General features: G+C 40.1%; 2 protein-coding genes across 4 annotated transcripts in view; both read left to right on the plus strand.

The window, feature by feature from the left end:
• The window catches only part of CPD (carboxypeptidase D), a 94,098-nt gene extending 80,788 nt beyond the window's left edge, over positions 1-13,310 (plus strand). The window contains exons 18-21 of the mRNA XM_023183816.2: positions 872-1,003; positions 1,574-1,759; positions 2,065-2,164; positions 8,601-13,310. Coding sequence (XP_023039584.2) covers positions 872-1,003; positions 1,574-1,759; positions 2,065-2,164; positions 8,601-8,827 — 645 coding nt within the window. The 3' untranslated portion in view covers positions 8,828-13,310. The remainder of the gene's footprint in view (positions 1-871; positions 1,004-1,573; positions 1,760-2,064; positions 2,165-8,600) is intronic.
• An 8,445-nt stretch (positions 13,311-21,755) lies between these two features.
• Positions 21,756-24,797, plus strand: part of GOSR1 (golgi SNAP receptor complex member 1) — a 48,576-nt gene continuing 45,534 nt past the window's right edge. For 2 of the 3 annotated variants that reach the window (XM_023183852.2, XM_023183854.2), the window contains exon 1: positions 21,756-21,883. In XM_023183852.2, coding sequence (XP_023039620.1) covers positions 21,853-21,883 — 31 coding nt within the window. In that variant the 5' untranslated portion in view covers positions 21,756-21,852. Of the gene's footprint in view, positions 21,906-24,797 lie in introns of all 3 variants that reach the window. The other variant, XM_023183855.2, reaches the window with a different exon arrangement.

Consider the following 24,797-nt stretch of genomic DNA (forward strand, 5'->3'; position numbering starts at 1 on the left):
ACTAATCTCTAAATAATCAGTTAAGATAGTTTGGAGGAAGAGATACTGGTACAGGGAGACTGGTTTGGAATTGTCTAGACAAAAAGTAATGAGGGCCTAGGTTATGCTAGTGGCAAGGAGAGTAGAGTCAGAGGATGACATTTTAGAGATTCTATAGAGGTAGAATTGACAAGATTCAGCAAATTATGGATGATAGTGAGATAGAGAAGTCAAAGACAAGACGTTTCATGGCTATGTGAGAAAATGAGTTAATACCATTAACTGAGTTAGGAAAAAGAAGATATTTTGGGAAAAGGTGGTAAGTTGGGTTTTTGAACCTGTCTGCACAGGTTTTGAGCAGGGATAATAATATTGACATGATCTGAGCTATGCTATGGGAAAACTAATCTCTAAATAATCAGTTAAGATAGTTTGATAAATGCTATATTGCAGGGAGTGGATATTGTTACCAGCAGGGGTCCAGGTTGAGGGTATCAGAGGGCTAATGATTATTATCTCCAGAGCTTCAAGAACAGCTGTGACATTTCTGGGTTTAAAGGGAAGATGACCCTCTTCTGCATGTACTCATTGATTCATTTCTTCAGCAAACCCGAATAAACCCCATCTAACTGGCACTACCAGGCACTATGGGAAGCACTGAAGATAGGAAAGTGAATTCGACATAGCCTCTGTCCTCAAGGGCTCTCACAGAGTTTGTGACTGATTATAATACAGAGAGGTTTATTTATATTTGTCATAAAATGCTTTACAGCTTCTTTGTTTACATCAGCTACATTTTCTTTTCATTTACTCCATGTGTTGTATTACAATGCCTCATTCTTTCTTTTACTTACTAATTTTCCCACATTTGATTTTGAACTTTATATTTTAGGATTATAGCGTCACCTATGGCCATTGTCCAGAAATCACAGTATACACAAGCTGCTGTTACTTTCCCAGTGCTGCACAACTCCCTTCCTTGTGGGCAGACAATAAGAAATCTCTTCTTAGTATGTTAGTGGAGGTGAGTCTTTTCCTTTTAACTAGAGGCAAACTCCCAGGAATATGTTCAGTGAAAACCTTTATCGAAACATTGTCTTTTACCAAAAATGTATATTATTTATTTTAAATTTATATAGAAGAGTTTTGGTTATTTTATGTTTCCTAAATAGATGCCATTCATTCACATCTCTGGAATCTGCTATAATTTAGGTAATTTGACCTTGCAAGATGCTGCAAGTTCTTTAATTTGAATATCACAGAGTTACTGGAGTAGTATACCATGGTGGGAAGGAAATCACTCAAGGCATTAGAAGGTTGAGTTCTAATGCTTCAGGCTGTGACAGTATCAGAGTTCTCTTTTATGTCCAGCTCTGTGACCCTGAACATTGAATGAATGGCTAACAAGGTCAGAGTCAGTAGGGGGGCGTGGAGGGGGGAGAGAAGAAGCAGGCCATACAGAGTTTGACACTTGTTTGTGTGTGGTTTCTGTTTTGTTTGTTTGGTTGCTTGGTTTTGGTCATGCCTCAAGCTAGTGCCTCTACAATGTCTGGCATTATGATAACATAAATTTATAGTTTAAACATTTTTTCAGGTTCACAAGGGAGTTCATGGATTTGTTAAAGATAGGACTGGAAAGCCAATCTCTAAAGCAGTCATTGTACTTAATGAAGGAATAAAGGTACACACAAAAGAGGGAGGTTATTTCCATGTACTCTTAGCGCCAGGTGTCCATAACATCAATGCCATCGCTGATGGGTACCAGCAACAACATTCACAGGTAAGAAACCCAAATTGAGTAGCATCATGTAAATTTTTATTCTTAGTAATACTTCTATTTTATTTTGAAACTCTAGTTTGAAATCTTGAAGGGAATAAAGAAATAAAAGTGTGACTGCCTCTTGATTACGATATCTTGTTATCCTTGTACCCCTTGCCACCAAAGGGAAAATTTTCTAGCATTTTGTATACTTTAGATGGCAAGGCATCATCTCCTTAGTTTGCTATATGGGCCCTAATGATATAGCAGGGATACAGTACACCTTAAGCAGAACTTATCATGATTCTTACACTTTCACCTTCTAGGTCTTTGTGCATCATGATGCAGCTAGTTCTGTGGTGATAGTCTTTGACACAGATAACCGGATATTTGGTTTGCCAAGGGAGCTTGTGGTAACTGTATCAGGTAAAGACATTTTAATTTTTAGTAGTAAAAGTTAAAAACAATCTTGACATTTCAATATGAGAGTGGGTCACCTCCATAATCCTGAAATTAATCACTTGTCTTCTGATGTCTCCTTATCTAAATGTGATTTTCCTGGACCTCTGTTCTCCCATATGTTCTCCTGGCTTGCCTTTCTCTGCCGAGACCAGCTTGGTCAGGGAGACCCTAACCCAGTGGCACTAGAGAAATTGAAGACACACACACACAGAAATATAGAGGTGTGAAGTGGGAAATCAGCAGTCTCACAGCCTTCAGAGCTGAGAGCCTCGAACAGAGATTTACCCACACGTTTATTAACAACAAGCCAGTCATTAGCATTGTTTCTATAGATTAACTAAAAGTATCCCTTATGGGAAACGAAGGGATGGGCCAAAATAAAGGGATGGGTTGGGCTAGTTATCTGCAGCAGGAGCATGTCCTTAAGGCACAGATAGCTCATGCTATTGTTTGTAGTTTAAGAACGCCTTTAAGTGGTTTTCCACCCTGGGCGGGCCAGGTGTTCCTTGCCCTCATTCTGGTAAACCCACAGCCTTCCAGTGTGGGTGTCATGGCCATGATGAACATGTCACAGGGCTGCAGAGATTTTGTTTATGGCCAGTTTTGGGGCCAGTTTATGGCCAGATTTTGGGGGGCCTGTTCCCAACATGTCCCCCTTTTATTTGCAAATCGATCAAAGCAAAGGCAGCTTTATCACGGTGAGCTACTTCTCTCAGGAGTCAGGTTCCACATCTGCAGACTATACAAAGTCAACAGATTAAAAGCACAATCATCATTGAAATCACAGAGGTTCCAAGTGTTTTTATCCATTTTGATGGGTTACCAGCTGCTAATCTATCTGCAGCTCCTTTAAGCACTCCAGTTCCTGGCATTAAGGTCAGGTGTGCCTAGGATGCTTTAAATATTTGTTCCCAAATTTTGATCTTATTAAGAGCTATTAATAGTTTCCACAAATCCTTATGTTTAGCTCCTACAACAAACCTTATCATTTGAGGTTGAGGTGCGACTATACTGCCATGGTTCCAGATAATATGAACTTTTGGTGTACTTCTTATCATTTCTACCATCTGACCTTTTGTTCAGACCATCTGAACATAGTGTGGCCGTGGCATGCAGACTGAGAGGTACAATTCAAGCTAAACATCCCCTTAGGGGACCCATCAATAATGATTCCATAGGAATCACTGCACAGCACCTCTGCCTGTTTTGCAATGCAATCTTCCTAAACAAGTACGTTCGTTTTTTCTGGCCAGGTTTAATTTTGTTTACAAACAGGTTTTTGAGGGCAGTATGCCTCAATTATAAGAGCAGATTTATTATGGTAAATACTGAGATCAGAAAGCATATGTAACTGTGTCATAGAGTGATTACATCCAGGCATTATTGCCAGCCAAGATTGATAAATATGCCCAATAAGTGTAATTGTTCTCTGTGTCCGCCCTTGTTGAAGGAATACTCACAGCAATGGCGATCACCGCTATTACAGCTACCATTAAATTACTTACTGTGTCTGGTTGTCCCGCTTTCCTCAGGTTTTCTTCCACCATCTGTGATAGCTTCTTGATCTGTCCCCAGGTGGGTGGCTGTGTTTGACGGGTGTTGCTCGTGACAGTTGGGGTCCTCACCAGCATCAGTCTCGGCATGGCTGCAACCGGGGGGTCCTCGGGATCCTCCCGGAATCTCTTCCTCAGCATCTGGCTCATGATAAGGTTTCGGGTGTCTTGATGGTATCCAAATCAGCTGTTGATTTTGGCCTGGAGAAACACAAGCATAACCTCTACCCCAAGTTATTATTTTACCTATTTCCCAACTGTTTGTTATTGGATCTCTCCACTAAACCAGTTGTTCTGCTTCTGTCTTTGCAGCTGGTTTCTGTAGATGCTGTTCAGCTGCTGATAACATCTGACCTTTGGGCAGGCTCAAAAAATTTAAAGTTAATAATGCTAGATTCAGTTGTATATGGGCTATCCCGTAATCCCTATTTCTCCCCCTTTTTTGTTTTTGTCATCAGTTGTTTATCTGTATGAAATTATAATTAAGCATTTTTAATTAACTGTGTGGAATGAACCATGTATGAAGAATCAGAAATCACATTAATAGGCATATTAAAAGCAGTCAATACCTCAATTACAGTTACAAGCTCCGCTTTTTGAGCTGAAGTATAGGGCATCTGGGAAACTTTACCTTTTGATCCAGAATAAGAAGCTTTACCATTACTAGACCCATCTGTAAAACAATGAAAACATTTAGCAGGCTGCAGGTTGTTTACCACAAGAATTGTAAATGCAAAACATTCACAGTCTTGCTCAGTTAACGGGATAGTAAAGAAACAGTCTTTTAAATCTATGACTATTAAAGGCCAAGTTTTTGGGATTATAGCAGAAGAACGCAATCCTGGCTGTAATGCTCCCGTAGGTTGTATAATGGAGTTGATGACTCTTAAGTCAGTTAACATTCTCCATTTACCTGATTTTTTCTTAATTACAAAACCTGGAGAATTCCAAGGGGAAAATGTTGGAGCTGTGTACCCATTTTCTAATTGTTCAGTAACTAATTTCTCTAAAGCCTCCAGTTTCTCTTTACTTAGGGGCCATTGTTCTATCCAAATTGGCTTATCTGTTAACCATTTTAAAGGTATAGGTTCTAGAGGCTTAACAATGGCTGCCATAAAAAATAATATCCTAATCTTTGGCAGGAACTTTGTCTTTCCACTTGAAGCGGTTTTTTCAAACCTTGCAAATTTTTTTCTAGTCCCATACCAGGGACATACCCCATTTCATGCATTGTATGTTGACTTTGAAGGCTATATAATTGTTCTGGTATTAGAACTTGTGCTCCCCATTGTTGTAATAAATCTCTCCCCCATAAATTTATAGGTACAGATGTTTTAATTGGTCAGATAGTCCCAGGGTGTCCATCGGGCCCTTCACAATGCAAAATACAACTGCTCTGATATACTTCAGGGGCCTTAGCAACTCCAACTATGTTAAATTGAGCGGGTTTAATTGACCACACGGAGGACCAGTGCTGTAGAGAAATGACTGCAATGTCCGCTCCTGTATCTACTAAACCTTTAAATTTCTTTCCCTGAATAGTTATTTCACAGGTAGGACGTTTATCAGTAATTTGATTTACCCAGTAAGCTGCTTTGCCTTGTTTATTTGTGCTTCCAAATCCTGTTAGTTTAATTTCATTTTTCCCTATTTCCACATACGGCACAATCAGGAGCTGTGCTATATGATCTCTTGGCTCTGCTTTCCAGGGAACAGAAGTAGATATCACAATTTGAATTTCCCCATTATAATCTGAATCAATGACTCCTGTATGTATTTGTACCTCTTTTAAATTTAAACTAGACCTGCCTAGAAGTAATCCTATCGTCCCTGCTGGCAGTGGTCCACAGACTCCTGTTGGGACCTTTTGTGAGGGTTCCCCAGGCAGAAGACTCACAACTTTTGTGCAGCATAAATCTACCATGGCACTACCGGCTGTGGTGGGGGACAGACGTTGTACAGGGAAGAGCGAATGGCCTGAGCTGGAAATGCCCTGGTTTGGAATGGGGCCTGGGACGGGCCCCTTATGGCGTTTCCCGAAAGTGGGTTCCCATCTTTGTCAAACTTAGAGTGACACTGATTAGCACAATGTTTTCCTGTTTTACGTTTTGGATATATTTCGGGCTCAGCAGTTTTCTTTTTTCCCCTATCTGGTGGCCTGACTCACTGATTTTTTTCTACTTTTTTTTTTTCTAGTATGACTGTGCTTCTCACGGCTAAAACAAGCTCCAGGAAATGGAGTTCCTTTATTCACTCTCAGTCCTGCCATTGCCTGTGCTAGCAGAGTAGCCTTATGCAGATTACTTCCAATACCATCACAGGCCTTGATATACTCAACTAAATGTGCTTTCCCAAATTTAAAAGGAAAAGGCTCAAATGTAGCTATAATATTTCCCTGTTGATCTGGGGGGTATATTCTAACAGGGAGCTGCCAAGCCTCTAAATCACCCTCTCAGCTAACTTGCTGAATTCCTGCCTGAATAGAACTAAGAGCAGTCTCTTGAGGCGCTGCTCGAACAGTCACGGGGCAACTACTTTTCACCCAGTGTCCTCCGGAAAAGAAAGATCTGGAGGGTATTTTTCTTCAAAATAATAGTGAGGGGGTGCAGAAGGATAGGGATGAACCTCTCCCTCCTTTGCCGCTTTAGCTTTAGCTGGCAAATAAAAATGCTATGTAACCTCTTCTATTACTTCGTTACACTCTCCTTCCTCCTCATCAGTGTGAAAAAGTTCCAAGCTGGAATGAACCAGAGCCCACACTCGTCCCATTGTTACCCTAATGCTTCCGAGCTCCCCTTCTTACTCACCACAGGGATTGCTTTAAGAGTACTCAGGTGTCCTCCAGCTTAGTTCCATGTTCAACTGCCGCTCCAGCGACCCTTCAACCTGGATTTGAGCCCCTACAATGGACGCCACTTGCTGAGACCAGCTAGGTCGGAGAGACCCTAACCCAGTGGTGCTAGAGGAATTAAAGACACACACAGAGAAATATAGAGGTGTGAAGTGGGAAATCAGCGGTCTTACAGCCTTTAGAGCTGAGAACCTCGAACAGAGATTTACCCACATGTTTATTAACAGCAAACCAGTCATTAGCATTGTTTTTATAGATATTAGATTAACTAAAAGTATCCCTTATGGGAAATGAAGGGATCGGCCGAAATAAAGGGATGGGTTGGGCTAGTTATCTGCAGCAGGAGCATGTCCTTAAGGCACAGATCGCTCATGCTATTGTTTGTAGTTTAAGAACGCCTTTGAGTGGTTTTCTGCCTTGGGTGGGCCAGGTGTTCCTTGCCCTCATTCTGGTAAACCCACAACCTTCCAGTATGGGTGTCATGGCCATGATGAACATGTCACAGGGCTGCAGAGATTTTGTTTATGGCCAGTTTTGGAGCCAGTTTATGGCCAGCTTTTGGGGTCCTGTTCCCAATATTTCTGTTTCTTCAGGTCTATACTCAAATGTCACCTCCACGGAGAGGTCTTCCCTGATCACCCTAGCTACCCCTGTGACTATCTCTATCCTGCTTTGTTTCATTATAGTACTTCTCACTAACATTGTATTGGTTCATTTATTTGTCTATATTCAATCTCTCCCACTAAAACACAAGCTCTGAGAGACTGAAGAATCTATCTGCATCCTCAGAGCCCAGAACGGTGCTTAGCACGCAGTGGGTCTTAATAAAGAGTTGTTGAATGAATGAATGATTTGCTTTATATTAAAGTTTTAAGTTCCTAGGACTTTGACTTATATTAGTTCTGCTTTTTCAAGATCCAGGAAAGAGGAAATGTTTGCTTTCACTGGAACTAATTCATGTCATTGCTTGGATTACTGAAAGGTTAAGAACAAAAAAAAATGTGGTAAAATGAATACTCTGATGTACTCTATCTATCTGATACAAAGAGCCTTTGTTTATTTCTAAGTGCAACTTGGCTGAGGCAGAATAACCCAAGTTTTATCACAGGGTTCCTGTGGGACAGACCCTTAGTTGAGAGAAAGTAGTATATTGGAAACATGGCCCAATCATAGATACTGTGTGGTGAGTTTAAAGAGTTCTTATCTTGTCTCAGATAAAGTGTAAATAACTTAGTGATTAAAAACACAGGAGGTAGAATTCAGCCATGGTTTAAATCTGGCTCTGTCACCCATTAGCTATTGTGAACTTAATTTTTATTATTTTTAGTTTCTAACACTTTTATTTTGATAACCTTATGTACAAATTTAAAATAAACTAAGAGATTTGGATGAAATGAAAGTTTACTGGAAAGGAAGAGTATAATAGAAGTCATAAAAAGCAGGTTGCAGAACAGTAGACACAGTATAATCTCATTATGGTAAAAGGAAAAAAATACATGTATATGCACATGCATAAAGAAAGATCTGGGGCCAGGCATGGTGGCTCACGCCTATAATCCCAGTGCTTTGGGAGGCCGAGGCAGGTGGATCACTTGAGGTCAGGAGTTCTAGACTAGCCTGGGTAACATGGCAAAACTCCACCTCTACCAAAAAAAAAAAAAAAAAAATTAGCCAGGTGTGGTGGCGTGCACCTGTGGTACTGCTCAGGAGGCTGAGGTGGGAGGATCACATGCAGAAAAGATCTGGTAACTAAAAATGATCTCTGGGTAATGGAAATGTAAAGATAGGAGGTTTTTGGTTTTGACTTTTGTCAGTTTGTATTTTTAAATGTTGTATATTGTACATATACTGCTTCTATTATAATAAAAGGTTCTTAAGTGCATGAAATAGAAATAAAATAAATGCGGGGTATATTATTAAAAGTTCCATTGTAAGCAGCTGCTTATTAATATCCTTAAAGTATAATATCACCCACGTGATGGTTTTTGTTTGTCAGGTGCTACTATGTCGGCATTGATCCTAACAGCTTGCATTATTTGGTGCATCTGCTCAATCAAGTCTAATAGACACAAGGATGGCTTTCATCGGCTCAGGCAGCATCATGATGAGTATGAAGATGAAATTCGCATGATGTCTACCGGCTCCAAGAAGTCCCTCCTAAGCCATGAGTTCCAGGATGAAACAGACACTGAAGAGGAAACATTATATTCTAGCAAACATTGAGAAACACATTTGGCATATCTCCCAGCATAAGTACCAAGCAAAATTACAGTTCCTCTTGGGAGAACACTGCATTAAGAAGAGAGACTCTCTTGCTTCTTCAAAGAGCTTTGGGAAGTTAAATTGCTAAATTTGTATTCTCTGTGAATTTCACTGGCAGTTTTGAACTTCCCTTCCTTAAAGTATTCTTAACCTTTAAAAAAAAATCTGATTTCTATTTATGCAGCAGAGATGGGACAGCCACTTTGTTTTTCTTTTTAATTTAAGATGAGCTGTTTGGAGCTTATGTAATAATGGCATAAAACCAACTAGAGGATGTTGTATTTTGCACATCAGGTGTTTACTAGTGGCTTTATTATTTTTCTTTGTTTTAAATGGCCAAAAGAATCCAGAAACATTAAGGCAGGGACAGCAGTCAGAATCGACATAAAGCTTTAAAAACTCAAGGTTTTTTCAACCTACTGAGGAGTACTTTTCTCTAGTTGTTAAATAGCTGGAGTTTCTCTTATTCAGGTTTAATGGAGGTTGAATTGATTTTTAAACACGTATAACAGTAGGAAATGAATAAATGGGCTTCTGCATTTGGCTTTCTACCTGTTCCAAGGCTAGATCGGAACTGGTAGACTATGCTGTAAGCAGGATTTCACTACCTCTCTTGTAAGGTTTAGCAAACTTCTAAATAGCCCATTTTAAGGGAGAACTTACTTTGTTGTGAAAGATCTAAATGCCCACTTGAATGAAGCTGAGAGAGAGATCTAGCAAAAGCTAAAACTCATGTTGCCTATCTTTGAACTTGGTAAAAACCCACAGGTGCTGCTGCTTATATCTGTGAAGCACTAGCTTATTCTAGGAATGCCTGATTCTTTAATATTGCCTAAATCAGAACCTTTTTCTGTGTTGCACACATGGTTTTCAGATGACCCAACCATCTGCAAGATCTGAATTCTACTGAAAATATCTAGAAATGTGGAAGAGACCTACTTGCACATTCTTAACCTGTATTTGAACACAAAATAGCTATACTTCATGCTCCAGCCCAAGCCTATACCCTGTAATAGCATACTATTATTGAAATCACTTGGCCGGTCTTGTTCACATAGGCCTCTGGGAGTAATTTGGTTCTTTGTCCTAATGTTTCATTTGACAGTCTCTTTTTGATCAACCAATTTTGCTAAAAGTTCAGTCGAAAGTTTTTAAGTATAGCTCCCTCCCTTGAAAAAAATGTAAAGTATGACTGCTGAGTGATAAAACACTGTGGTGTTAAAGTGTCATCTTCACTGCCAATCAGGCAAAGACCTGAAAGATTTGCATTTTATTGTGTCTGTCTTATGCAACGGAAATGATGCTTTTTGTAAGTATGCATCTTACCAATGATCTAACGGTTTAATACCTTTGAATGTTTTAATGACCAAGTTGCTGCTGAACTTATACTAAATCAGGGGATCAAAAAACTTGCTCTCATCTTCTCAAATTGTATTCTATATCCATTAATGTATCAGTTATCCCAAAGCCTTCAGGTGGAGTGGTTTACCACCTACCTAGGTCGTTCAACCAGGTTTGGTGAGGAATGCATTCAAAGTGGCTTTATAAAAGATTTTGTTTATCAAGAATAATGAGGTCATGTCATTTGTTAATAAGTATCTGTGATAAATCTGTGGTTCAAAGTTAAGCCATTCTGGTATTCTGGTATTAGCAACTGTAAATTCTGCCACCTCGTACATGGAACAGAGCTTGTGGGATGCTAATAGTTAATGAAGTATACATGATTTAATTTCTTCTAATAATCTATATGTTTTCTTTAAGGATGGTGGTGTATTGCTCTTTTTCAGCTTTATTTTTAAGAGTACAGTCAGGAAACCAACAAGGGGCCTCAGAGTGGCTGGCCCTGCTTGGGACTTTACGGCAAATGAAACAAAGTTAATGTGACAGACTTTGCTTTGTTATCATTGGTCTTCACCAGAGGATACCTTTTTACATTTACTTCTCTCTTGGATCAAATATGTCTTTAACTGTACATCTCAGTGGCTGGAGGCCATGCCTTTTAAGCATGTGTAAAATTTTAAAGAAATGAACATACAGTTATTTTAGTAATACTTCCTGAAAGAAAAACCAAATTCTGCTATAAATCTTGACCGTCAATGAACTTTTAAATAACGCATTTAGCTGGAAAACAAGACTTTCCTAGCTTGTGTTACCTAGAAGCGTGAATGTATAGGATCCCTGACTACTAAGACTATATTCTCAGCCCTTCCCTGTCTTTTATTTGCGGATCTAATCTAATATTAGAACATATTAACTGCTTAAGGCATTGAAGCCATATGGGATGGGGAATACATTTCTTCAGTGTTTCTCCGAGAGACTTTCCATTTCCTTGGAGTTACAGAAGCAAGTATCATAGTATTAAGAAATTTGCCTAAATCTGAGTTGTGCCTTTCTTTACTCACAAGGCATGGGTTTTGTCCTGGTGATCAGTTTGCAAGACTTCTTCCTTCCCAGCTCCTTAATAAAAGCAAAGTGATTGAGTAGGTAATGTTCAAAGTGTCTACCTGTGTACATGTACTTGTATCGATTATGTAGTTCAGTAAGATGTGCCCAAGTCATTTCAGAAGGAAAGATCCTTTGGTTTTGATGCATTTTGCTGAACACTTGGGTAGTGAGTGGGATCCTATCCAGTTGAGGAATGCTTGCAATGCTTATTGAAAGGATTTGCTTTGGGACTTTGTCATCTTCCAGAAAGGAAACATATTGTATATTTGGCCCAGTGTGATTGATTGCTCAATCTTTGGTAACTTTTACTTGAATGGGATTTGTTGAATTCATGACTATTGAATTTAAATCTAATTATGAGTTCACAAATAAATAAAAGGTAGTGTTTATGTCTGAGCTTATTGTGTTTGAGCTAACACCAGGTTACTTGGTAACCATGACCTGCTCCTCCATTTCCATTTATTCTCAACATTAAGTAGTTTTATCTTGTTGTTGCCAGAAATGCACTTGTGCCAGGTGTTGGCCCTGCTGTATGAAAAGCTTATTGGCAATGAACTCTGTAATAGTGCCCTACATTATGGTTTTTCTTGTGGAATTGTTTTAACAGTGACAACCCAGCATTTCCATATAATTTTGCTTTATTGTTATTACTATAAATTCCACTATGATTGATGTTCAGTGGTTTTCTATAGCAACTTTTTTGATAACTCTTTGGGTTTCTGGTTTGTTTTAACTAGTTATTTTGGGGGGATGATTGGGGTCTTTAATATGAACTGAACTTGGATTTCTAGTTCATGAAGAAATCTCTCCCAATACCCATTTATCCTATTTTTAGCAATAATTCGTTAATGATTCCACTTGATTTTCAGAATATTGTCCTGGTTGATTTTGATTTGACAGAGTACATTATGCAATTTGAAAGTAGATTACCATTTTTAGGCAGTTGGATATAGATTATGTAAATATGTATGATTGTGATTTTTATAAATGGCATAACATGAGTGTACTAATTACCTTCTATGCTGGCCATGCTACAGATTTTCTGGAGGTATGACATAATGGTATTTTTTAATGCTCAGATTAAAAATCAGCTTTTCACCTCTCCAACTTTTCCAAGTGATACTCCCAGTTCTAGAGCAATCTACAGCTGTTTATATAAGGTGCCCAACACCCATTCATCTCAAGTGCTTCAGTCTTTGGTTTATTTCATGCACTGTGCCTTCAAAATGAAATTTTTAAAAGGGACTTTAAATGAAGTTGAATAGTAGTTTTTAAAAGTCAATGTGTAATTTATGTGAAATCTAACTGTAATGAGGTCCTTTCTGTTTTTTATATGTAAACAGATCTACTAATCCTGTATAAAAGTTATTTTATGATGTTTGTCTTTCTTTGTGTTTTGTCTCATAATCTTTTTTCAGATGCAATAGGCCAGAAAAAGTTATAGGTCCAGTTTGAAAGTTATTTAGTTTTTCTGCCTACACTAGTGGAAAAATAGTACCAGGATCAGAATACAGGGTATCACCTATGGAATGTTTCTGTATTTATGAATCAACTCAAAAGAAAGCTTTGTTTCTGAAATCACATTACATAGTGGCCACAGTTTTCTGTTTGTAGCTCAGCTAGATTGTTATATATGTTCAATCATTTCACAATAACACAAAACTGGTCATTGAAAGGTTGTTATGTACCCATTTTAAACTTGTTCATTAAAAATTTCGTCCTTTTTCCAGGTGAGGCCCAGTTAGAATAATGTGTCCTGGCACTTATAGGCGCAGCGAGGATGAATTCAATATCCCCTTTTCACTTAGCAACAATGTGTTACTTCTACCCTAATAGGAATTGGGAAAGCAAAGATACATAAGAAACAGACTCTGCTGACAAAGAACTCATAGTCCAGACCAGAGAAATAGAAATGGAAATAAGTTATATTTCAACAGTGATTGGTTCATCTAAAAGTCTCTGCTGTAAAGGAAATAAAGCATAGAGGTTTGAGCATGGACTTTGGAGTTGGACCAATCTGTGATTGATTCTTGGCTCTGCTACTTGCTTCTGATGTGAGCTTGTACAAGTTTCTTGACATTCTCTGAGCCTCAGTTTCTCTACTGGTTAAAGAATAATCCTTTATAGGATTGCAGTGGAAAATTAAACGAAATAATGTTAGAAAAGTTCCCAGTATAATGTTTGACTCGGAATTGAATGCCTGTGGTAACCAGCATCATTTTCCTTCATGTGATGTCTTCTTATGCCTTTGAAAGAAAGTTACTTTATCAAATGTATAAACAAAGACCTGTTTATAGGTGATCTTTTTAATTTAGAAGAAATTCTGAGACACAAATACTAAAAAAAAAAAAACTTTTTATTATGTGGTTCAATAGATTGTCTAAAGCATGGCAGTGAAGTTTTAATTATGCCAAAATGCTTCATATTTGTTTTTAAATGAAATTAAGTTGTATTTATGCTTCTTTAGTGAAAACAGCCTTACTTAACTGCTACAGGAAGTGTGAATAGTGATAATGGTTCTTGTTCTCTCAATGTTTGAAATATTTTCCTGAATTTTCTTAGTTTTCTCATACTTGAATTAAGAACCCTTTTGGTTTGTTTCATAAACAGTAATCTAGTTATGTTCAGCTTTTCAGATTTCTAATAGCTGATTGTTCTCAGCAAAGTAAACATGATGGTCAACACTAATACTACTCAATTCTGAATAAGTGCCATTGTGTGGGTCTTCATGTCTTAGTCTTAGTTATAGTTAGAATACCAACTGATTCTATGCTATTTGTTGCAAACCTCAGATAAATACACCATTTATTATTACACACAACTTAAAAACAATAAAATCAGTAGACAAAGTGCAATTTTACCTTTCTTTATATATATACACACAAATATATATACAAAAATATATTTACAAATATATATAATGGGAGACTTTAACACCCCACTGTCAACATTAGACAGATCAACGAGACAGAAAGTTAACAAGGATATCCAGGAATTGAACTCAACTCTGCACCAAGCGGACCTAATAGACATCTACAGAACTCTCCACCCCAAATCAACAGAATATACATTCTTCTCAGCACCACATCGCACTTATTCCAAAACTGACCACATAGTTGGAAGTAAAGCATTCCTCAGCAAATGTAAAACAAATATATATACACAAAAAATATATATATAAATATATATATATATATTTTTGAGACGGAGGCTCACTGTCTCCCAGGCTGGAGTGCAGTGGTATGATCTCAGCTCACTGCAACCTCTGGCTCCCGGTTTCAAGTGATTCTCCTGCCTTAGCCTCCCAAGTAGCTGGAATTACAGGCATGCGCCATCATGCCCAGCTAGTTTTTGTATTTTTAGTAGAGACAGAGTTTCGCCATGTTGGCCATGCTGGTCTGGAACTCCTGACCTCAAGTGATCCTCCCACCTTGGCCTCCCAAAGTGCTGGGATTACAGGCATGAGCCACCATGCCCGGCCCCAATTTTAACTTTAATATCACAATTTTCACCTACATTAGTAGAATATTAAAAGCAAACATACTATTTCTTCGGCATTTTGGTTGAGGTTAAATAATCCTCTTCCCTAATTACTGTGTAAACAAATGTAGACAAGGTAAGCAAGAATGAGACAAGATGGCCTACGTGGAGTAGTAAGGTGTTGAAGTTTAGAGGCCGGCCTGAAAGACTGAGGAAAAAAGGCTGAGAATTACTTGATAAGACTGAAGGTACGATAATTAGAAGTGGGAGTAAATTGAGATGGATATCTCAAATTCAGCAATATGAAAAGGCAGAGATAAAGTCAAAACTGTAGTTGGAAAATCAGCAAGTGGAGAAACTTAAGACGGAACACGGAGGAAACAGAGTGCAGATTAAATAGAAATTGCTGTGATAACATGGATTATATTCTGTGATAACCACTGAGGTTGAGACAGAGTGAAGGAGTAATGGTGAAAGTCTAGACTGCTAATTTCGAATATTTGAGGTTATTCCAGTATTTATGATGATGATTATTATTTATTATGTACATATGGTTCCTAGCAGAGTTTTTCAAGACTAAACAGGCTTTTGATCTAGAGTCGAAAGCATTGATCCTGTTGAGAGGGAATGAAACAGAAAGGGACTGGGCAAGTTACAGTAATGATTCAATTGCAGGACTGCTAGATTTAAAAAAATAATAATTTTAGATTTACAGAAAAGTTGCAGAGATCATACAAAGTTGACTCCTGGGTTTTGATTTGGAAGATGTGAGTGTTGGGAGGACAAAAGAGGAAGGATTATAGTCAGTTTTCTATTTAGCAGAACGTGAATGGAACACATTGGAAAGAGGGCCTGGGCATAGGAAATAGGATGTCTAGAACCTAGGCAGCCATACACAGCTTGGGTACTCCAGGTGTCAAGCCATGTGGCACTGCTTCTAGATGACCAAGTTCAATTGAAATCTCTAGTGGAGGCCGGGCGAAGTGGCTCACACCTGTAATCCCAGCACTTTGGGAGGCCGAGGCGGGTGGATCACAAGGTCAGGAGATCGAGACTATCCTGGCTAACATGGTGAAACCCCCGTCTCTACTAAAAATATAAAATAATTAGCCAGGCGTGGTGGCGGATGCCTGTAGTCTCAGCTACTCGGGAGGCTGAGGCAGGAGAATGGCATGAACCTGGGAGGCGGAGTTTGCCGAGATGGCGCCACTGCACTCCAGCCTGGACGATAGAGCAAGACCCTGTCTCAAAAAAAAAAAGAAAGAAAGAAAAAAGAAATCTCTAGTGGAAGGTGTGTTCCTCCTAGAGTTGGAGCAGACTTCACAATTTTTCACAAGTAAGAGAAGAGCAGAAAAAGTTTTATATGGGTGTCAGATGTTTATATTATTGAACACTGTAAAATAGAATTATTGTTTTCAAATAAAAGATGAACCTGAGACTATCACAGGATCTATAAAATAATAGTAGAACTTCTGGAAATGAAAGTACAGAAACTAAAATGGATAGTTGGCGTGGCTGACTGCGCACAGAGAAGTAATTAACTAGAAGACAGATCTGTAGAAATTCTTACGTAGCATGGAGACCAAAAGGTAGAAAATACAAAGGAGAGGGTTAAAATGTGGATTTGACATACAACTAATACCACGTTTGATACCCACAGTTTTAGAGGAAAAAGAAGAAAGAACAGAGCATAGGAAACTAAGAGACAGTGACTGAAAATTTTCCCCAAATCGATAAAGATAGCAACCCATAGATTAAAGAAACTAAATCCAAGCAAGAAAAAGTAACACCCACACTTAGATCAGTGAAATTGCAGATCAACAAAGACAAAGACAAAAGAGATCAGTGATTAGACTCACTCTCAACAATAGAAACCAAAGTACATTGAAATTATACTTTTAAAATGCTGGGGAAAACATTATATAACTTCCAACAAAGAATTCTGTATTGAACATAACCTTTCAAGAATGAAAGCGAACTTCCAGGTCGCTGAAAACCTTAGTGGCAGCCTAGCTACCTTGTCTCCCAATATTTCATTAATGCAAGCACACGAAGGAAAAAGTATACAGAAATCACGCTCCCAGCATAATTTGAAGTCAGAGAATTTTGAAACTTCAAACCGAGTAAGACGAGGAAAATCAGCAGATCGCAACATGGATTCTCACAGGCCCACCCCAGTAGCATCCCACAGGCTCTGTGGAGCAAAGGCAGATGGAGATAAACTGCAGGGAAGTCAGGAGAGGGACGCCAGAAAAAGAAAGTAGTGTTCTTGGCCTAAAACTACTGCCAAAAAGACTAGGTCCACCTAACCCTCAATCTAAAAAACATGTCCAAGCGATCTGAGCAGAAACCAGAGGGAAAGGGCTTCAGAGTGAGCACAATTTAAAGGGGGCAAGTGTGACTTAATGAGGCAGTCTTTGAAACACACAGCTTCAAAAGAAAAGAAAAAAGCTAGTGAAGGGAAAAAATGAAAAAAGGAGAAGCACCTTTGACAATTAGGTGATGAAAAGAAAAGAAGCAAAAGACAATTAGGTGATGAAAAGAAGAAAAGGAGGAAAATTTAGAGTCCTGCTAGTCAAACGAGAATTGCAAAATCAGAGCACTTACAACTCCTCCCTGAACATGCCAACAAAAATAACAACTAAAGTATTTAATACCTTAGCTTTGTTCTATTATCAGAACAGATCTCAGCCATGAAACATGAAAATATAAATAGCATATATGAATGAATATTGATAAGAAATGAATTTGTCATTATTAGCAGATGATTATACATGTGGAAAATACAAAATAATCTACAGATAAATTAGAAATAATAAAATTTAGTTCCACTTTCAGCTATGAGTGGATTGGCTTGAAACGGAAAGACTTCTCGTCAAAAGCAATTAGAAAAGCTAAATTTTATTTAAAAACAAACAAAAAAACAGCTGTTTGAAAGATTGGAGAACTACTAATGTAAGAAGGACTTATGGGATCAAGATCCCAGAACAAAAATTGCTGAGAGGTGAGTGTGGTGGTAAAACTTTTACCTCCAGGCATTTTTCAATTCATAGGTAACAGAAGAGAGGCTAGGCAAGAGACAGAGAACCCAAACAGAAGTTTTAGGCAGTATCACTGGGTGGGGGAAAATACGAGGTTAGTACCTGTCAAGGAAGTGGCACTGGTAAACAGTATTCCAGTTAGGAAACCTGAATGGCTACACATTAGAATGAAGGGCTAATCAGAAATAGACCAATTTTAACAAACACAGAATCCCTCTTGATATTAGTTCCACTCCATACTGGATTAAGCTGATCTGCCCCTACCTGAACTGCCTGCAAGAAGAGGCAGTAAATTCTTTCTGGAGAAAGACAACATCATCTAGATCCTCAAATGATTAATACAAAGTTTTATCTATAATATACAGCATCCAATTAAAAGTTCTTATCAAAAGACGATTACATTGTGAAAGATCAAGAAAAATAGAAACAATCCTATGGGAAGTACATATTTCTCAGTTATCAGAAATTTTTAAAGAATGATGATGGGCCGGGTGCGGTGGCTCACGCCTGTAATCCCAGCACTTTGGGAGGCCAAGGTGGGCAGATCACCTGAGGTCGGGAGTTCGAGACCAGCCTGACCAACATGGAGAAAACGCATCTCTAATAAAAACACAAAACTAGCCGGGCGTGGTGGTGCATGCCTGTAATCCCAGTTACTCGGGAAGCTGAGGCAGGAGAATCGCTTGAACGCAGGACGTGGAGGTTGCGGTGAGCCAAAATCGCGCCATTGACTCCAGCCTGGGTGACAAGCGAGACTCCGTCTCACAAAAAAAAAAAAAAAAAAAGCCGGGCACAGTGTCTCACACGTGTAATCCCAACACTTTTGGGAGGCTGAGGCAGGCAGACCACAAGGTCAGGAGTTTAAGACCAGCCCGGCTAATATGGTGAAACTCCGTCTTTACTGAAAATACAAAAATTAGCCAGGATGGTGGCAGGTGCCTGTATTCCCAGCTACTCGGGAGGCTGAGGCAGGAGAATTCTTGAACCCGGGAGGCAGAGGTTGCAGTGAGCCGAGATTGTGCCACTGCACTCCAGCCTGGGGACAGAGCAAGATTTGTCTTAAAAAAAAAAAAAAAAAAGAATGATGATGAATGAATGAATTCAAGAAAGTAGAAGACAAGATGAAGAATTTTAGCAGTTTTTTTGTTTGTCTGTTTGTTTTTTAAGACAAGGTCTGACTCTGTCACCCAGACTGGAGCGCAGTGGTGTGGTGATGGCTCGCTGCAGCCTTGACCCCCGGGGGACTCAAGCAATCCTTCCACTTCAGCCTCCTGAGTGGTGGGGACTACAGGGCACATCACCACGCCTGGCTAATGTTTTAATTTTTTGTAGAGATGAGGTCCTACTATGTTGCCCAGGCTGGCCTCAAACTCCTGGACTCGAGCAGTCCGACCACCTCGGCCTCCCAAAGTGCTCGGATTACAGGCATGAACCACCACATCCAGCCTGATAATTAAAACATTTAAAAATTAAAGGGACAATTTCACTTCTGGACGAGATGGATTAGCTGTATTTCTTTCTATTCCTCCCATGAAGCACAGCCAATATATATATGGTGGAAAAAAGAAGGCAGACCAGCTAGGGACCTCAGAATGTAAAGAACATGAAGCTGAGTTCCGTGGGTTTCCCTTTTGTTTCCTATGTCCTATACTGAGTGCTGGAGAAGCTGGCAACCTAGAAATGCCAAAGGGTGCAGACAAGAAAAGCCCAAAGGAAAATGGAAAGCCTTCTCTCTCCAGACAAGGGACCAGGAAACAGGTATCCTAACAAGACAAAATACTTTTGGACAATAATTTCACCACTCTGGACAAATGTCACAGAAAAAACTGAGGCCCATCTTCACTCCTTGCCATCAAGGGCTGAGAGAGGAGGCTAGGCTTCCACACTCACCGGCCGTAATGAAGCGCCCCACCCACACCCACTTGGACTTCTTGTCCACCGAACAGCAGTAATGAGGCTCCCTGCCATGGTGGCAATGGGGACCACATGGGGAGCAGTAACAAGGCACCTCCTCCCTGGGGAATCAATGAAGGCCAAGGCAGAGCCGGAACTTCCACTCCCGCCTGGAAGTAGCAAGCATTTCCCTATGCCCCTCAGGAGCATGTGTCAGAGCAAGTCTGCTTAAACAGAAAACTTAAATTCCAGAATCTCATAACAAATACCTAAAACATCAGGATACAATTTATAAAAAATTGTCATTCCAATAGCCCAGAAAATTTCGACTTGAATGAAAAGAAGACAACAGACCCCAACGTCAAGATGACACAGATGTTGGAATTATCTGACGAGGACTTTAAAGCAGCTCTAATAAAAATACTTTAGTGAGCAATTACAAACAAACTTAGAACAAATGATAAAAAGAGTCTCAGCAAAGAAACAGAAGATATAATGAGGAACTAAACAGAAGTTTTAGATATGAAAAATGCAATAATTGACATGAACTCAACAGATGGGCTCAACAGCAGAATGGAGGGAACAGAGGAAAAACATACTTTCCCATCAGCAAATCTGAAGACAGAATAGTAGATAGTACCAAATCCAAATGATGGAAACTAGACTGAAAAAAAAGTTAGCATAACTTCAGAGCTATGTGGGACATTAACAAAAGATCTAGCATTCACATCATCAGACTCCTAGAAAAAAAGAGAAACAGTATTTGATAGGAAAAGTATTGGAAGAAACAATGGCTGAGAATCCCCAAATTTGGCAGAAGCCATAAATGTAATAATCAAGAAGCTGAGGATATCAAGAACAGGATAAATCCAAAGAAATCTACACCAAGGCACATCATAACTTCTGAAAACTAAAGAACAGTTCTTGAAAGCAGTGAGAGAGAAAATATATTTTAGCTACAGTGAAAAACAATTCCAATTGTAGCCAATTTCTTATCTGAAACTATGGAGGCCAGAAGGAATTGGCACATTTTTCAAGTGCTGAAAAAAAGAAATTGTCAACTTCAGATTCTATATCTGGTAACAATATCCGATCCCCCAAGAATGAAGTGAAATCAAGACATTCTCAGATGAAGAAAAACTAATAGAATTTGTCACCAGCTGACCTACTCTTTTTTTTTTTTTTTTTTTAAATGGCTGAGGGAAATTCTTGAAACAGAAAGGAAACGATTAAAAAAAGGAATCTTGGGACACTAGGAAGGAAGAAGAGTAAAATATGCATAAAGCAAGTATGCTTTCCTCTTCTCTTGAATTCTCTAACTTATGCCTGACACTTGAAGCAAATATTACAACATTGACTGATGTGGTTCTCTCAATGAAAGCAGAGGAAATACTTAAACAACTATATTATAAATGAGTAGGGGAAAGAACTTTACAGGAATTAAGTTTTCTACACTTCACTAGAATTAAGTCAGCACCAGCAGATAATTTATGTATCTATAAAGTGTGGGTTTGGACAGCAGATTTTAGCAGGTTGAGGGCTCAGGCCGAGAGCATGTAGAAGCAGTTAGCTCACTCTTTCTAGATGTGGCGGCTGACAAGGAAAGAGGGCTGGAACTAGAACTACTGTAGACACAAGGAAAGCAGCCAGTGGAGAAGAGCGCATATGCCAGAGAACGTGGATGATGGAGCACAGGCGGGGAGGTAGGATGAAGGAAATGGCTCTGGGAAGAAAGGGTCTCTGTGTCTGAGAAAAGAAGAAATTGGCTGAAGATACACATTAGAGACAAGGTGAAGGAAATTGAGGGAGTTGCCTGAGGATGATTCTCCTCCCAGTCAAGTAGGCACCTGATGAGAGAAAGGATAAGCCGAGATAAGGGAGATGATGATGGTTTGGGGCGCAGAAAGCGGGAATGAAAGACATTCAGAGTGTCAGGAGCTAAAGCTGAAGTTTTTGATCTTTCGCTACTTAAAAGTTGTAAGATAACGAATTGATCAGCAGGTGGCAGTGTCCGCGGAGGTTCGCATCCCGTCAGCCCAGGCGCTCGGGGCGGAAACAGGCGCGGTGGTGACTTTCTGGCCTGCATCGCCTCTGCTCCCCTATCCCGGCTGACGTTGGACAACAAAGATGGCGGCAGGAACCAGCAATTACTGGGAAGGTGAGGGCGAGAAGGCCTCCGGGTGCGTCCCACGAGGGTGAGAGGGGCTGAGTGAGGACAGATCTTGGGAGAAACAGCAGAGGAAGGAACCAGACCCCCGGAGCGGCCGAGCTGAGCAGGGGGGCTTGCCTAAGTGGGAGCCCCAGGGCCTTGGGGATACCGAACGGTCTGGGGCAGGGGTCTGGCCTGGCCAGCCCGTGTGAGCGGGACGTGGGGCAGGGGTTGGACAGAGTAGACAGAGCGGGGATGTGGAGGAAGAGGGATCTGAATCGCCTGGGTAGAATTATGTTGAAGGAGTAATGGAACTCGGACGAAGGGGCTTGGGGTACGAACTCTGAGAGGAAACGAATGTTGAGGGAGAAGATCCAGAGCCCGGGAGACTGGAGGAGTCGGCGCAGTGGAGTTGAAGTCACTGTTGGAAATCTGAGTGGGAAAAGAGAAAGGAGGAACTTGCATTCCGGTCCGCCGGAGGAAGTATGAAGAGAATGGGAGACAGAATGTCTCCTGTTGGGTCCGCATGACAACTACAGGCTGGGAACTTCAGGATTGGGTGTTTGAAGGAAGAGAAAATAACTTACCCTACTGCTCTGGAGTCTTAGAATCGGTTTTAATGAAAAAGTTGAGAGAACCTGTGTGAATTGCAGTTACGTTTGCTATACTTCTCCCACCAAAAAACCTTCTTGTGATTTGACAAATGCATTTATTTAATTCCTGAAAATATAGTCCGATAAAGTGAGCTTACGTAAAACTCATTTCTGGACCGTGGTGATCCACAAGAGCAGAGAAAGCTCACCTTTTTCTCCCAACTCTCTTTTTGCTTTACCGCAGCATAGAAACTACTTTCCAAATTCCTTTGACCTGTTTCTATTGCTATCCACTGAAGCCTCTAGAAACCACAATATTGTCACTATCAGCCCCTTGGTCTAAGAAACTTCATTCTAAATTTATCCAGATTTGCCTGTCATACTTTCTAAATGCTTTTACGTATGTTTCCTACTGGAGAAGACAGTTATTCCAATCACAGAAAAGCGTGCTTATAGTTTAAAACGTGTATCACAATGCCCATTTGAAATGTGTGTACTAGATAGAAAACTATTTTATTTTATTTTATTTTTTGGAGACAGAATCTAGAGTCTTGCTCTGTTGCCTAGGCTGGAGTGCAGTGGCACGATCAATTGGGGCTCACTGCAGCCTGCGCCTCCTACGTTCAAGAGATTCTCCTGTCTCAGCCTCCTGAGTAGCTGGGACTACAGGTGCGCGCCACCACACCCGGCTAATTTTTGTACTTTTAGTAGAGATGGGGGTTTCACCATGTTGGCCAGGATGGTCTTGATCTTCTGACCTCGTGATCCGCCCGCCTCTGCCTCCCAAAGTGCTGGGATTACAGGTATGACCCACCGCCCCTGGCTGCTAGAAAACTTTTTAAAATTATATAGAAGAGGCTACTGATATATTTATTACTAGTCGTTAGGCTGTGGTTTTTTGAAGCAGCATGCTATGATATTACAGCAGCTCATTACTGACAACCTACTCTGTGCCAGCTGCTTTAAGCATATGATTACCAATACATAGGCAAACCCTGAAGGTAGAGGTTTAAAAAACCAGAAGCTGAAGGTCATAGGTTAAGTAGATTGTTGATAAATCTTAGAGTCAGTAAGTGGCTGTGCCGAGATTCGAACTGGCTTTTGGTCTCTGGGTAAATATGCTCCACTATGTTAACTACGCTTTCTATTTCTGGTTGAAAAGCATATTGAAATAATGTTTTATATTCTTTATCACTGAAAGAGAGATTCTTATACCATTACCTCTGGTACTTCTGCCCTTTTATTTTAACCTTTACTTAACCTTGAATGAGAATACTCGTATCTGTGTGTGGTTGTCCAAACTGTGGCTTCTGTCACACAACCCCTTAGATGCCAGACTGCTAAACCAATTTCTCTATTTGCTTGTTTGCTTCTGCTGTTAAAACTTACGTACTTATTTCTATCATACTCATATTTGACCTTGTTAGTAGCACATAGTTTATTGTTTTAGCCCTCCAAATTACTTTCAGTAAGTTTTTTCTTTTTTTTTCTTTTAAAGATGGAGTCTCGCACTGTCGCCCAGGCTGGAGTGCAGTGGCTCAATCTCCACTCACTGCAAGCTCAGCCTTCCAGGTTCATGCCATTCTCCTGCCTCAACCTCCCGAGTAGTGGGACTACAGGCACCTGTCACCATGCCCAGCTAATTTTTTGTATTTTTAGTAGAGATAGGGTTTCACTGTGTTGGCCAGGATGGTCTGGATCTCCTGACCTCATGATTCACCCGTCTTGGTCTCCCAAAGTGCTGGGATTACAGACGTGAGCCACTGTGCCTGGCCTCAGTAAGTTTTTTAAAGGCGGTTTTTGGCCGGGCGCGGTGGCTCAAGCCTGTAATCCCAGCACTTTGGGAGGCCGAGACGGGTGGATCACGAGATCAGGAGATCAAGACCATCCTGGCTAACACGGTGAAACCCCGTCTCTACTAAAAAATACAAAAAAAGAAAAAAAACTAGCCAGGCGAGGTGGCGGACGCCTGTAGTCCCAGCTACTCGGGAGGCTGAGGCAGGAGAATGGTGTAAACCCGGTAGGCGGAGCTTGCAGTGAGCTGAGATCCGACCACTGCACTCCAGCCTGGGTGACAGAGCAAGACTCTGTCTCAAAAAAAAAAAAAAAAAAAGGCGGTTTTTGGCCAGGCGTGGTGTCTCATGCCTGTAATTCTAGCACTTTGGGAGGCCCAGGCGGGAGGGTCACTGGAGCTTAGGAGTTCAAGACCAGCCTGGGCAACATTGTGAGACCTCATCTTTAATAACAGGAAAAAAAAGAAAAAGAAAAAAAGAAAGAAAAAGGCAATTTTCGTGGTAACTTTTTTTCTTTATGTTCAATTGAGAAGTCAT

Source organism: Piliocolobus tephrosceles, chromosome 16 (genome assembly GCF_002776525.5).
Source record: "Piliocolobus tephrosceles isolate RC106 chromosome 16, ASM277652v3, whole genome shotgun sequence".
NCBI classification, from domain to species: Eukaryota; Metazoa; Chordata; class Mammalia; order Primates; family Cercopithecidae; genus Piliocolobus; species Piliocolobus tephrosceles.